This window comes from Vicugna pacos, unplaced genomic scaffold (assembly GCF_048564905.1).
Source record: "Vicugna pacos unplaced genomic scaffold, VicPac4 scaffold_19, whole genome shotgun sequence".
Classification (NCBI taxonomy): domain Eukaryota; kingdom Metazoa; phylum Chordata; class Mammalia; order Artiodactyla; family Camelidae; genus Vicugna; species Vicugna pacos.
The window spans coordinates 77,448,104-77,462,635 of record NW_027328740.1 but is presented as its reverse complement, the minus strand read 5'-3'; the positions used below and the strand labels follow the sequence as shown (position 1 = coordinate 77,462,635).

Sequence of the window (14,532 nt, the reverse complement as noted above, 5' to 3'; positions counted from 1 at the left end):
TTCTGAAAATAACTATTAATATGTTGCATTGGTCTCCCTAGAAACTTGACGTCTTTGTGCTTTTCAGTTTTCAATTTATGAAAAATGCAAATGCACTCTTGTTTTTAAGTTGTCCTTTTTCAATAGATATTTATCTCTTAATTGATAGAATAATTTTTCCCAATGAATGAATTGGTGTGCATGTTTTAAAGGATAACTTACTTTTTATTTTTCTTATTGTAACAGTAATATTCATTGTAGAGAATTTAGTAAATAAGGATTAACACAGTAATAACTTCACAATGGCCTCTAATCTCACCTGGAGATACAGTTGTAAGGTTTGAAATTGAGAATTATAAGTCCTCTCAAATTTTTCTTTTTCAAGTACGTATAGGTTACTGAGATCCTCGAATTCCCATATGAATTGTAGCAGCAGATAGTCAGTTTCTGCAGAGGAGCCCGCTGGGATTGTGATCGAGACCACGTTGAATATACGGATCGATCTGGGGAGCACTGCCATTCCAAGAGCACTTTCTTTTGATAGGGGAATGTGTGTGGAGTGTCTGTCCTGGTATTTAGGTCTTCTTTAACTTTTTTTTTCAACAATGCTTTGAGTTTACAGAGTATTATTTTACTTTAATTATCTTTGCCTTTATATTGAGGACAAGTGTGCAAGGTACCGGGATCAGAAGTGTATTTGAGCCCCGCAACTTGCTGCCACCATGGACGCTGCGCTCTTGCTTCACCCGCTGTACAATCTTGCACAGAATACGACCTCAGTAACTCTCTCTTGAATGAATGATTATATGATTGTTGGATGATGCTTGAGAGTCCTTGTGATGATTTTTTTCCCCAGCCTTTCCCCAGTTCTTAACTATGCCCTTTCTCTTCCTAAACTCCAGCCTGGGTTTCAGCCTGCCTGTGGCATTGATTTTCCTTGTCTGTGGACTCTTCCTTTCACTGGTTCCCGATAATGTTACATGTGGGCTGTGGAAACTTGCTAGATGTCAAGAAAGAGCTAATCCATTGTAGGCCAGTATTTTTAGAGTTTGTTATTGTTTTATTGATTGAAATTAAATGAGGCTGCCCCCTGAGCCCTCCCGTGAGCACTTTTGACCTTCCTACAGCTGATACTGCTCTAGTTGCTGCATGTGCCCTTTCCCCAGCCTTGATTTTGTAATTGAATAAGTCACCATCACTGGAGCCCTCTCTTTAAAAGATGAAGAGAACATTTGCTCCTTTTCCCTGTTTGGAGACTTCGATGAGATGAGATCCCAGATAAAGAATGGAGCCCCACCTCTTTCTGACCCCCGCTGTTTCCGTTCCTTTCTTCAGGGGAAAAGAGTACAATTCAACAGTATAAAGATTGATTGTGAGCTAATGAGATAGACAAGACAACCGATCATTTATTAAATAACCTTTCATGATAGAAACAAATGTATTATACACACAAACAGCACACAAAGCACTGTAGTACCATGGTTACAATCGTGGGTCCGAGTTCGTGTCCTGCTCTGGAGAGACCAGTCCTGTGAGATGGAGAACTGGTAAGTCGGCTTAGCCTCTCCAGAACTGGTTTTCTGTCCTGCAGAGACGGGGCTCGCTAGGCGTCCCCCCCGTAGAGGTGCTGTGGGGTGTAAATGATGCGCATGGGCAGCCTGAGCACAGCTGCTCATTCCTCGTAAGTGCAGGGTAGCATAGCTTTTGCGGTGATGGCTTTATGACCGCCCCATGTAGACTGTCAGTGCTCTGAAGGGATGCCTTGTGGTTTGGAGATGGGATTCTCACTTCTGTAAATACCCAAGTGTAGTGTTATTGGGCCCTGCTGATTTCAGTCTATTCTTTAGAAAGTACATATTGTAGATATATTTTTCAAGCATGCGTGCTTTTTTTCTTTTACTATTAAAGTTCTACCCTCTCATCTCTTGGTGTTACTTTTCATGGAATCCAGGAAACAGTCCTAAGCTACCTGCCTCTTCACACTTTTCCGTGGTGGTTTCCTTCCCTGATTAGAAGAGGGTTTTGCATAGGAAATTTTATTTGTTCCCCTTTTCTTGGAGTCTCTCTCTCTGTCTGCCCATCTCTCACCTCTCAATCTGTCCATTTCTCAACCCACTGCTTCTTCTGACATGTTCCAAAACGCATTTCAGGTAGCTTACAGAAGAACAGATACCAAATAAACAGGTGAGAAAATGGGGCCCAGTTCAGACAGTGAGGCTAGGAGGCGAGCCTGTGTGAGGGTTGCAGGCGTGAGACACATGCCTCTGCCATGTGACTTATAAGATCGACAGCAGCAGTGTGCTTCAAGCTCCCAGCAGACACAGGGAAGCAGGATTTGAGGGAGATGCTTACTGGCTGTGAAATAAATAAGTGACTTAGGAGAAGCCCAGCCTTTCCAGCTACTAAGGCTTAGGAGAATATTTTGAGTGTCTTCCAAAATCAGAGTATGGCATCTTTTCTTTTTTCAGAGTTCTATGTATAGTTGGTTACATTCTATACCTGGAAATTTCTCCAAAACTGCTTCCCACGTGAGTCCCATGGCTCGGGGATTGGGTGGTTCTGCTCATTGATGGGGGTTGGCCAGAAACAGAAAATGAGAGCCTCAAAGGGGCCTGGGATTTGTCAGTTATGTTTTGTCAGTGCTGTAGGGTTCAAGAAATGCTTTCACCGTTTCTCTCCATCTGAGGCGGCAGCGTAATCTCTTACCAGCATCAGGAGCTCAGGGCCACGGGATGGTGGGGTCTGACTGCACTGCCGTCAAGACAGCTGAGCTAGTCACTGCAGGTGTGGTTCTTTTACATACTGCAGTTCATGCTCTTTACTAGAATGTTTCTACAGGGAGTTAATTAACTGAGTTAATTAACATTTAATAAATATGATCTTTGTTGAAAAGACAGTTATAGGCAGAATATAAGCTGTGAAGTCTTTAAAAACGGTTTCATTACTGAAATTTCATTTGGGGAGATACACGGTTTATCTTATATATGGCTCTCTTTTAAAGTAACAAAGAAACAAGACAGAAAAGGCAGAGGATGATTTCTGTTCTTCCTCTCGGCTTGCAGGTGCCTTCACCTCCAGTGGCATCCATCCAGACACCAGCACTGACACTGGCCGTGCTCAGAACTGCCTCAGCCCTGAAGACACTGCTGACAAATAGAAGGGGGCCACGCCCTGTTACAGCAGGTGCTCTCACTTTGTGGGTCCTTATGTAACTGCGTGGTGTTAATCAGGATCGCCCGTCCTACATTGTGTGATGCTGCTGCTTTGTCTCCTAGTTACTTGTTTCTCTAAGTATTCTTGTATTATTCTCCAATGCATAGTACTACACACCTAAAAATGCTTTTTTTCAGATGAAAAAGAATGTGCATTTAAAATAATAACTCTGAAAAAGGGGGCAAAAAAGGCTATCCTTGTCCCGCTATTCAAAGATAATAATTAACACGTTAACGTATATTTTCATCAGTGTGGATCACCTCTGTCATAAAAAACCAGAGAGCACTCTGTGACTGTTTACTGTGTGGACACCTCCATTTTCCATTCGGCTTTTTATATGTTTTTCTACAATATTCTATCTCCTCTGGCATGATTTTTGATGACCAGTATATCATTCTGTCTTGTGGAGGCATTGTCCATTTTACTTCGGACTTAAATAAACTTTTAAATTCCAAGTATACTTAACTGAAATACTGAAAAGAGAACTGTGGTGGTACAGGAAGGCCCTACCTCCCTTCCCCTTATTTCCGAAGAGTAAAAACTGTTGAAAATTTGATATATATGTTTCATGACCTTTATGCCTATGACATACATATATACACACATATGAGAATTCCATGTATACGTGTGTGTATATATGCTTTATTTAAAAATGAGACCATACTATATGTTTTTCTGCAGCTCGCTTTAATCACTCAGGTGTATATCATAGACGTCCTCCCACTCCAGACTCACCCGGTCCTTTCAGATAGAGTGGAGGGGTCTCCTGATTTGCGGGTGTGGTCTCTTTCCCACGCACACCTTTGGTGAGAGAATGCTGTGGACAAGGCCCTGGACCACGGCGAAATGCCGGCTCCCTCATTGCTCGCAGCTCGTCGTGATTTAACGCATCATTGTCTTGATGGTGGACAGTTAAGTTTTCTCCATTTTCCACTGTCAGAAAGGATATTTGACTGGCATCCTTCTTGTACAGACATTCCTGTGATCTTTTATGAGTATTCCTTTAGTTAAGGCTTCTGGAAATTTAGTCCCTGGATGTGACATTTACATTCATCACAGACTCCATTCAAGTAACTCTAGAAATTCCTTCCATAGGGGAATGAAAAGATGCACAATTACTTATGTAACCAATTCTCTATTGCTGGATATGATTTCACTTCAGTTTTTCTTCCCACCATTGTAAACAGTGCTGTGTAAATGCCCTGATGGGTACATCTTTTTGGACTAAATTTGTTTTTTCCTAGAGGAAACGATTCGTAGAAGTGGTGTTGAGTCAGTGTGTACGTACGTTTTTCAGAGTTTACATATCCATTGTCATGTCGTCCTCTGAAAATGTCGCTCATGGTTTCTTCTCCCACAGATGGACACTAGATAGAATATCTTTTAAAAATATTTGCCAATATGATGAGCAAAAGTGCTTTTTCATTGTTTTAGTTTGCATTTGATGACCAGTGAGGTATTGAGCATTTTTCACTCATTAGCCATTTGACTTTTTTAAAATGAATGATTCCTTTTATCCTTTGCACACATTTAAGTGGGGGAGCTTCTTGTTGGTTTGTGACAGCTCTTTGTATGTTAACTTTGTATGTTAACTTTGTATGTTAACAAGAACATTAACTTCTTGTCTTCAACAACATGTATCACAGAGCTTTTTCTTGTCATTTCTTGCCTTTCATTTTGTTTAGGAGGATTTTAATTTTGGTAGTGTCTCAAAATATTCTTATGATAATAAATGTATTCCTTATGTGTTTTATCTTTGAAATTATTCTTAAAAATAATTTCTTATACTGGAATAAATCTCCTCTGTAGGTTTTTTTTAATCTCTAAGATGGAGATGATAATAGTACTTGTTAATGTAAGGGTAAGTTGAGTTAATAAGAGCAAAGTGTTGTATTTGCTGTTATTAGTACTTTTTTATATTTACATCACTGTCTGTAAATTATCTTGTGGTCCTTATGAGAGGAATAGTATTTATTCTTTCTAGGTGATTGTCTGATTGTCTCAGGACAATTACTGAAGTCATACTTTTCTCTTTGATTTGAAATCCCACCTTTACAAAATACTTGTGTACACTAGAGTCTCTTTTTGAGCTCATGGTTCCCTTCTGTCAATCTGCCTTTCTTACTCCAGCACCATAACTTACATATTGTAAAAATTTATTTAATAATTGGCAGTCTGAATTTTTTTCATTCTTTTCTTCCATCCCAAATTTTCTTGTCTAGTATTATGATTTTATTATTCCTGAAGAATTCCAAAATATTTTGTTCAAGTTAAAAAAAATCAGATTGGAGTTGTCATGGGAGTTTTCAGTAAGTTTTGAATTATTCTGATGAGAACTTACATCTTTACAAAACTGCTTTCCTCCATGCAATTTGTTGATGTCTCTACATTCTCACCTCTTACTTTACCCCTCAGTACAGCCCTGAAGTTTCTCCATTTAGAACATGGGCATTATTTTTTAACTTATTCCAGATTATTGTTTATGTTTTTGTCAATTTTGTAAGTGAAAATTTTTTGCTATTATATTTTTAAACGCTTAAAACTGAAATTTAGAAAGGAAGATTCGGTTTGTAAATACTCACTTTGTATTTTGTCATTTAAAATTGTAAGTATTAAGTAGTTGTTCCAGAATCCTTTCTTTTTTGTTTTTAAAAATTTGTGTCGAAGATTCTCAAAATGTTCATAGCTAAGTAGTATAGGTGGGGAGACAGATGGAGAGAGGTAGTGTGGCTCATGTACAAACTGTGAGCAGTTTCATGGCTGCCTTTAGGCTGGAGAAACCACAGAAGAGCCCAGGTTAGACAAGGAATGGCTTTGTATGCACTTGAAAGCCAGCTTTCCTGCCTGTATGGTGAAGCCTGGTGGGCGTGGCAGGTAGATGATCAAGGTCTGATCAAGGTCATTTGCTGCACAGAGCGCTGTGTCTGTGAGAAATGGTGACCATTGCCATGGCAAATGCTTGGTGCCAGGAACAATGCAGGGGAGCTGGGGAGCCTGTGTTAAGGATTTTCCAGTCCTGGGAGTGGGAAGATCAGACTCTGCATTCAGATCTGAGTTTGAATTAATCCTCTTTAGTTTACTGGACCTCTGACTTTTGTCAAGTTATGCATCCTGTTTGAACTCCTGCTTTGTTGTCTCTCAAAACAGAAGAATTACAGCCTGCTGCTAGAGTGTTTGATCAGGGTAAATGATTTGTGTCTATAAGATGCCACGTACAGTCACAAGCTCAGTGAGCAATGAGCTGTCCCCTCTTCTCCTGCAACTCAGTGATCGATAAGTCATCAGCAGAAAGCGAGTCCCTAATTTGTATGTGGTGCAAGGAAGAACAAAACTAACGTCTTGCCTTTCCCTGGCAGTATTCTTACTTCTTTGCTTCATGTACCTCTTTCCTCCTTCACTCTCCCCTTTCACCTCCTCCACCAAGAGCCCGAGACTCTCTCAGAACACTAGATTCAAATTATTTAAATGTTGGCTCATTCCCATGAAATGACAGTGACTTAAAAAAACTGTACACATCCCAGAATTCATTGTATTTGATTTACACACACACACACGTGCACACACACACACACACACATCAGGCTACCTCCCATTTACTGAGGGAGAAGGGCCACTTTTTCTGAGTTTTCATTTACTCAGCGTGAGAGCAGTCTCTTAAGCAGAATTTCACCTGGCTTCGTGCATGGTTTTTTAAATTGGATTTCTGCTTTTTGTCCATAAAAATATTCTCCTATTAGAAGACAGGAAGTGGAGACATAGATATTCTGCTGAGATATTGGTGTTATCATATTTGAGTTTTAATGGACATAAGGCGGCATAGAGTCATACATTATTATGGATGAGAATCCTTGATGATGTAACTTGGACAAGAATCTGGGTCTCCTGCCATCGTGTCCACGCGGGTGAAGAGGCAACTGGGTGGGGGATGGCAGGGAACCTTCTTGCTTGAGTTCCAGGTTCTTGTTAGTTTTCATTGCTCAGCTGCCTTTAGTTTATGTCCATGAGGCCTCTCATGGGAAGGTCACTATGTCCTGAGAGACTGAGTTACTAATCAGCAGAAAGCTCTGGACCCACTCATATTTTCCAGAGTTTTTCTGCTGACCTGCTGACACTTTATATAAATGAGACCTAACAAACTACTGGATATAAAATCCTTATTGTTATCATTTGCCCTCAAGTTCCATAGGAATGGGGTGCTGTCTCAGGCTGTCTAAGGCTAGATCTGAACAAAGATAGGGTGATAGGCTCCGCTGCTGGACCCTCCCCAGTCGAATGGGATTTCCACCTTAGTTTTTAGAATCAGGCAGATGAGTTCAAATCTTGTCTTTACCAGTTATTAGCTTTGTGACCTTGGGGAAATAACTACTTTTTTGGTTCCAATTTTCTTTATCTGTAAATAAGTTCAGTATTTATTTTAGGGTTTTTGTTTTAGAATTGAATGTGCTAATTCCCTAATTTATTCCTAAAATACTGATCACATGGTTCTATGCTGGTGCCTTAGTAGTTGATTGCTAAGGGACTCAACAGTGAGAATGGGGATGGGGCCCCCTGGATCATACAGCTTATATTCCAGGATATGCTTGTAAAAGACAAGATTGCAGTGGATTTTTAGTAAATGTCCATTCCTTTCCTAATCCCCATTGATTGTGTATATATCTTTATACTAATATATGAACAATTTTTTTTGCAGTTTAAATCTCTTTGTAGTATTTAAAGAATGTAACTATAACAAAAATACGTGAAATAAAATGACTTGACTTTTATTTTCCTTTCAATAAGCAAAACAAAATAAAATAGAAAAGAAAAGAAAAAGTATTGAAGGAGTAGAAATAATTTTATTTCCGTGGAATCAACTCCCTATGTTAGGTTTTTCCATTGTGTTGTTCAACATCATATAAAATTGACAGGTTGTGACTTCAGTGTTGATAGCTAGGTGAGTATAGTTTCTTTTTGTGGTTGTCTTTGATGAATTATTTGCACTAGATCATAAATGATGTGCATGTTACATATTGGAAACGAGGAAACATTGGAGACATACTACCTCCAATGCAGTCATTTTGTTACCGAGTCCAAACTCGTTCTGCTCGCCGCATGACAGGCCAATAAACCGGGAGATGAGGTGTTGGAGCAAGGAATAGTGACTTCACTTGCAATGCTGGCAGACCCAGAAGACGGCAGACTGATGTCCTGGAGAACTATCTTCCCCAAGTAAGAATTCAGTCTCCTTTTATACTAAAAAGGGGCGGGGTTGTGGTTGGTTGTTGCATACTTCTTGCTTTATGAATTGTTTGTCCTTTGAATCCGCTGTTCTTGCAGCTGTCCATGTGGATCAAATCATGGTACCCCTGTAAAACCTCCAAAAAAACAAAGGCTATTCTCTATTATGCAACTTGCCATCTCTACAGAAGTGCAGATGAGCTAACATTTTTAAAGATCAGGGCCAGGAGAATAGGCTTTCCTGCAGATTTCAGGCTAAAGGCAACTTTCTTTTTCAAATGGTGCAGAGCTACCAAGTCTGAGCCTAGGAAACAGGGCACAGGTTTAAACTCAAAGGAACAGATTTAACATAGGGTAAAAACTGTTACATTTTATTACAATTCCGTTTCCAGCTTCATAGATAATATTAGTAAGAAATATGAGCAATTTTGTATTTTTGCTTCTTAATAACCGATAAGTGTACCAACTATATTTTGTGAGCAGGGATGCTGTGCAGGCATTGGGGTGACAGCAAACTCTTGTAGGGGGTGGCCGACCCTGCAACATCTCTGATGCCCCGTGAGTGTTGGTGAGGGTCCCCGTAGCCAGGGGCTCTCTTCAGGAACCAGCATATGGGCATTGACCTCTGGAGACCTCTTTTTCGGCTGCAGGAATTTTTTCAGATATTGAGATTGAAAAATCACTCCAGCTGGGAATAATTAGGGAAAAAAAAGAAAAGGAAAAGGGTTTGGAGTAGAGTAGAAGAGTAGGACTTAAGATCACGGAGCCTGAGTGCTTGGCAGCGGGGCCTCGGGAGAGAGGGGAGCAGAGGTGGGGAGGGGCCTGGCTCCGGAACCAGCTCCTGTAATTGTCCCTGCACGCAAGCCACATAGCTTTAAATTGGCCTGGGCCACCTCTCTGGGCTGGATATCACCCTGGGCAGAACCGTGGTATCTGTAAAGTAAAATGACTTCACAACTATTGCACAGAGCTGCAGGTGTAAGAGAGCCTAAGCCTGTCTCAGAGTGCAGGGGACAAGCGGAAAGGAATGGCAAAATTTCCACTGACAATTGAAATTTTGTTAAATAGCCTGCTACAGTTGTTTGCATCACTTGAATGAATGCAGGCATATTTCTGTGGGCATTTATAGGTTCACTGAACCCCACCAGCCCCTCTTGCCCCCATCGGAGATGGGCTTTCTCAAGCACAGTGCCCCTCCTGCTTGGGTGGAAAACGCTGCTGGTCCTTGCCTGGGGCCGGGCTGCTGCAGGGCACTGAATCCCCGAGGCACGGCCTGTGAGACACGACAGGAACATCTCTGCTCTTGACTGGGTGCCTCCGTTTCCCCTGCAGTGTAAAAATGCCGGTGACTGAGTTAGAAGCATGCTTCCAAGCTGTCCATGTCCTTGGCATCCAGAAGCGGAGCCTGGAAGCTTTCGAATTTATCCAGAATGCGGTTTACATTCACCTTCAGCAGGTGAGTGTATGTCCTTACACAAGTGGAGGAATTACTGCAGTTTTCCTGGAACTTTCTCACTACAAGTCCATTTGATTTTTCTGTGCTAGGATTCAGTATGGCCTGCTAAAAACTCTGGAGTGAGATCTTGAAACCCTGATGAAGAGCATTATTTATTTCATTTCTCTATATGATACTCTTTTACTTTTAAAATTCAGAATTTTTGGTTGTTTCAAAAATTTTTGGGGGGGTTGGAGAATCATGTTTACTCTTACCATCTTTGCAACCTGTTGCTTTGTGCCTCTCACCTGTCTTCTGTCACTTGTGAGGCGGTTCCATTTGTGACCCTGTCCGGGTTGTTCATGTTATAAAACATAAAGCCTGTAAAAGTACAGTCCCTTTTCCTCCGAAGACATTCCACAAATACTCCTTTAACCTGGGTGTGGTTTTAAGAAGACAGAATCTTTAGAACATGTCCTTGCAGGTTGCTAGTGCAAAATCCCAAAATCAATAGTCTAGCTCAACATCTAAAATCTTTCTAATTTACCTTGGAATTGTATGGATAAGTGAAGCAGTTTGCTAAGAACTCAGACCAGGTTTAGAATACAGGTTGGTGTAGCTCAGCAGGTCCTCCCAAGCTGATGCTCTGCCAGAGGGTGGGGCCGAGGGGAGAGGGCGGGTCCTGCCCTCCCTGAGGTGACAATTTCATGGCAAAGACTTTCACCTGGTGAAGAACTTGGAGTTTCTTCTAAGAAGAGTGGGTCTTAAAAGAGTCCAAAAAGCGCGGGAGTGGCACAGTCCCATTTGTCTCAAGTAGGGGAGAGCGGCTGTGGGGCCACTTAGGAGACTCGTGAGTCCAGGTGGGCAGTGTTGGTGGCTTCCACTTGAGCTGTGGGACGGTCAGTGTTTAAAAGCGAACATATTGAAGGCATGTTTAGATGGTAAAAAGGAAAGGATGAAGGCTGGCTGTGAATGCAGGATGGAGTAAGGCCCAGGTTTCTGGGTGGATTAATGAGGTAAATGATGGTCCTTCTGTGCTCTGAGGAGGGAAAGCTGCAGAGGGAGTTCTGCGGAAATCTGATGAGTTCAGCTGTGGGTAAAGTGAAAGGTTGTTAGATGTGTGGTCTGGGAGCTCAGGTGAGAGCCAGTAGTGAGTAGGGGGAGGTGAGAGGGACTTTCAAATAATTTTGTATTGTGAACATACAAATAAGTATGAGTAATGACACATTTAACACCTCTATATTCTGGATTTAAAGCCCAGTAACATTTTGCTATACTGACTGCAGAGGTTCTTAATATTTTTTAATAGAAATAAGTAGAAACAAAATAGTGGAGTTAGTGAGCATCTTAGAGTAGATGTGTGTCCTTGTATGTATTTTTATACCTCATCTGTTTATAACCATAATCTACAAAAAGTTATCTTGCTTAGCATAAGAGTTAAACACAGGGACGTGACACACATTGTTGGGGGTTGAAGCTGATCTTCTCGGGCAAATTATGGACCCTCTCTTTGCCTTAGTTGCATCGTCTGTGACTGCCCCAGGGCCCCTCATCACAGCTGATTTCCTAGAGTAGATGTTGGGAGGGAGGCTGCTGAAGGGAGTAAGAGGTGGCAACTGCTAGGGATATTGAAGAGAGACAAAAACAGATTAAAGCCGATAAACTGAGTACAAATACCCTCTAAATAGAAGGAATCCCGCAGTGTTTTGAGCCGCTTATCATAAGGGAAAGAAAATCACTTGGATCCAAAGCTCTTGAGCATATGAGTATTGTGGGTGGGAGGGTGTCATTATAAAAGTGTTGAGAAAAGGCCTCTTTGTTTTCCTTGACATTACCAGTAAGGATGGGGAGCAGAAGCGAAACCCTCTGCTTACCGGTTGAAGGTGCTGTTTTGTGCGAAACTGACCAAAGTTTGGAAACCAGTCATCAGCGATGCTGGCAAATGAAGAGGCTTCTGGATTGGGTGGGGCACTTGCTGTGACTTCCAGGTGACCTGCTGGCTGGGGGCTGTGTGGCGGGCAGTAGTTTTGCAGGGTAGCCCGGGCATAATCCCTAGCTCTGATGCTGCTGGTCTGATTAACAGACCTGGGCGCACACTGTCCTAATGGGGCAGCTCGGGATGTGGCCCTGCCGTGCTGAGAGCGAGAAGAGGGCTCCCCTGAGGAGGTGTCCCTGCAGAGACTGGAAACGTCCTCCTGCAGGGGAGGAAGAGCCTCTGAGCAGCGGGCCGGATGCACAGGCAAGACCAGCATGAGCACTGATGTTTCCGGGAGCCGAAAGTCATACAGTGGCCCAAACGGCCTTGTTCCTCAGAGACTGGAGGAAATAGATGCTGAAAAGGCAGGCTAGGGTCAGACCCTGTGGTGGGCTATGAGTGACAGGAGAGGATTGTTCAGGCAGGCATGAGACAACCCTGTGGGCGTCCCAGCTGGGGCGTCACGCCGAAGGGAAGAGCCGAGTTATAGACTTTGCCACTTATTAGCTGTGTGACTTTGAGCAATATCACCCCACCTCTCTCTATATATATCTTCATCTGTAAAGTGACACAGTGACAAGGTCGTGTCATCAGAAGTATTAGCTTAGCTCTGATCCTCTTTGTCGACTCCTGTCAGTGCTTCCCTGCAAGGTTCTGCAACGGCTGCTTTTACCCTGAGATGGGAGGGCATAGAGGGACACTGTAATACCCGAGGGAAGGAAGGGGTTGCTTTAAAAGCAGACATGTAACAGCCTGCAGCTGCAGACCTGCAGGCAGTTTGGTTGACGGTCCTTGAGAGGACTTTGGAGGCCTTAGCGTCGTCTTAAGTCTTGTTTCCTCTTGGGGACCGGATTTGCCTTTGGGGATTGATGTTGAAGATTTGAGCTTCTGCAAAGTTGTTTTCAGAGATGTGTATATACGTAAAATATCATATAAAATAAAATGATTTATTTAACGTGTGCGAATTTGTAGCTGTTAGGAACAGCTCTGTTGGCCTGGTCTCCACGGAGGACACCAAGGGTCAGCAGAGCGTGCAGGAGGGCAGGCAGCCTGCAGTGCTTCTGCGGGGTGTTCTCCCCAGCAGGGTGCTCTGCTGAGTTGAGTCTTCTACGAGTTTTGTTGCCAGAGGAGCAGACAGCAAATTAATGAGTTCTAGAGGGATTGTATAATGACAGGAAGAAATAGGAACCCGGAGATTTTCTGGACTAAAACACGCTTTGGTTCCTGATTCAGTGTGTTCCATTACAGAATTGATGAGTTGTGTCTATTCTGGAACGTCATTGAAATAAACGTTCAGCCTATATGTTAAGGGCTTTGTTTTATTTGGCTGGAGGACTCGAGCCGGGATGACAGCCTCTCAGATCACTCTGAGGGACTGCTCCCAAGAGGTAGGGGAGGAGCTAGGATATATAGAAGCTTACAACAAAGACCAGGTAATTGGAACAATAAAATATTGCTTGTTATCTAAAGAAAACCAGATATCTCAAGTTCAAGTATTTACTGCTTTTCTATGTATGGTGAGAAGCAAACATTTGAGTCATTGAATTCATTCCTTTGGCAAGCCCCTGGCTATCTAGGGCCAGTATCCTGTCCTTTCTTACTCTGAGTCTGCTCAGAGGGCACCACTGTGAGTGGCTGAGAGGCCGGGCTGTAGGCATGTACTCGCTGGGGGTTGGCAGCAGCCGCTGATGACTCGGATTCAGCATTCTTTGTTTACTGTCATGGTTGCAGTATTTTCATGCACATTGTAGTATTTTCATTCACAGTGCTCCCACTTGGTCCTAAATTTGACCAATATTTTGAGAGAAATTTCATGACCAATTTTGTCCCACGGTGCTAGGATGGCTCATTCCTAGTTCAGGTGAAGAATCTTCTAAGTTGCCATTCAAGGTGTAAGTTTTTTTTTGTCAGACCCTGTTGATACTAAAACTTCTCTGGATCACATGTGTTACTAGTCTATTATGATACAGAAAGTGTTTACCCATCTTTGCTCATTCCCATAAATAGAATCACACTATTATATTTATTTTATTCAGGGTTATAAATTTTATCTGTTTCTTCAAGATGTTTAGCCATCATCAATCTTGTGGGCCTAGTTACACATTGGGAAATGTAACAGACAACAATTTTATAAAATAGACAGGATATAAGTAATACAGCTAGTAACGTTAATAAAGTCACGAGTAAGAATTTAATAGTCGAGAAGTTGTATTTTTGGGTTAAAATTTTGCTTGTGTTTCTGAGTTTGATCCTATGAGAAAGTTCATATTTATGGTCAGGGTCAGAGCAGGTATTAATTGGCCAGTTGAAATCTCCCACCTTGTAAGATCAACAGTGGCCTAAACAGAACTATAAATTCTTTTTAGAATAACGTTTCTGAGGGCTATCTAATTAGAGCCTTGGAGTAGGGAAACCCACCAAGGTAACACAGAAGTACTAGACATAGGTAATTTATCATAAACTTAACAAGTGGAGTAGATCATAATCAAAGGTTGGAGAAATTATCAAAGTAATTGGTATACAGTCCTGGTCCGGTGTCTTGGGTCAGCTGTCTAGCTCAGATGTCGTCTTCTTCTCATCCTGGTCTGGTAGCTTTTTCTCCATTTGGGCATTGTTTTAAGGTGAGCAGCACTCGATAGGCCAGTGCAGTGCAGGGGATGTTTCAGATAGGAAATGAATCGGAGACTCCGTTTCCTTCAGCTTTGGTGTGTAT

At 42.1% G+C, this 14,532-nt stretch overlaps 1 protein-coding gene across 1 annotated transcript in view; it reads left to right on the top strand.

Moving 5' to 3' along the window:
- The window catches only part of LOC140693565 (uncharacterized), a 545,747-nt gene that overhangs the window by 430,077 nt on the left and 101,138 nt on the right, over positions 1–14,532 (top strand). The window contains exons 5-8 of the mRNA XM_072957353.1: positions 2,448–2,507; positions 3,042–3,162; positions 8,291–8,400; positions 9,742–9,865. Coding sequence (XP_072813454.1) covers positions 9,772–9,865 — 94 coding nt within the window. The 5' untranslated portion in view covers positions 2,448–2,507; positions 3,042–3,162; positions 8,291–8,400; positions 9,742–9,771. The remainder of the gene's footprint in view (positions 1–2,447; positions 2,508–3,041; positions 3,163–8,290; positions 8,401–9,741; positions 9,866–14,532) is intronic.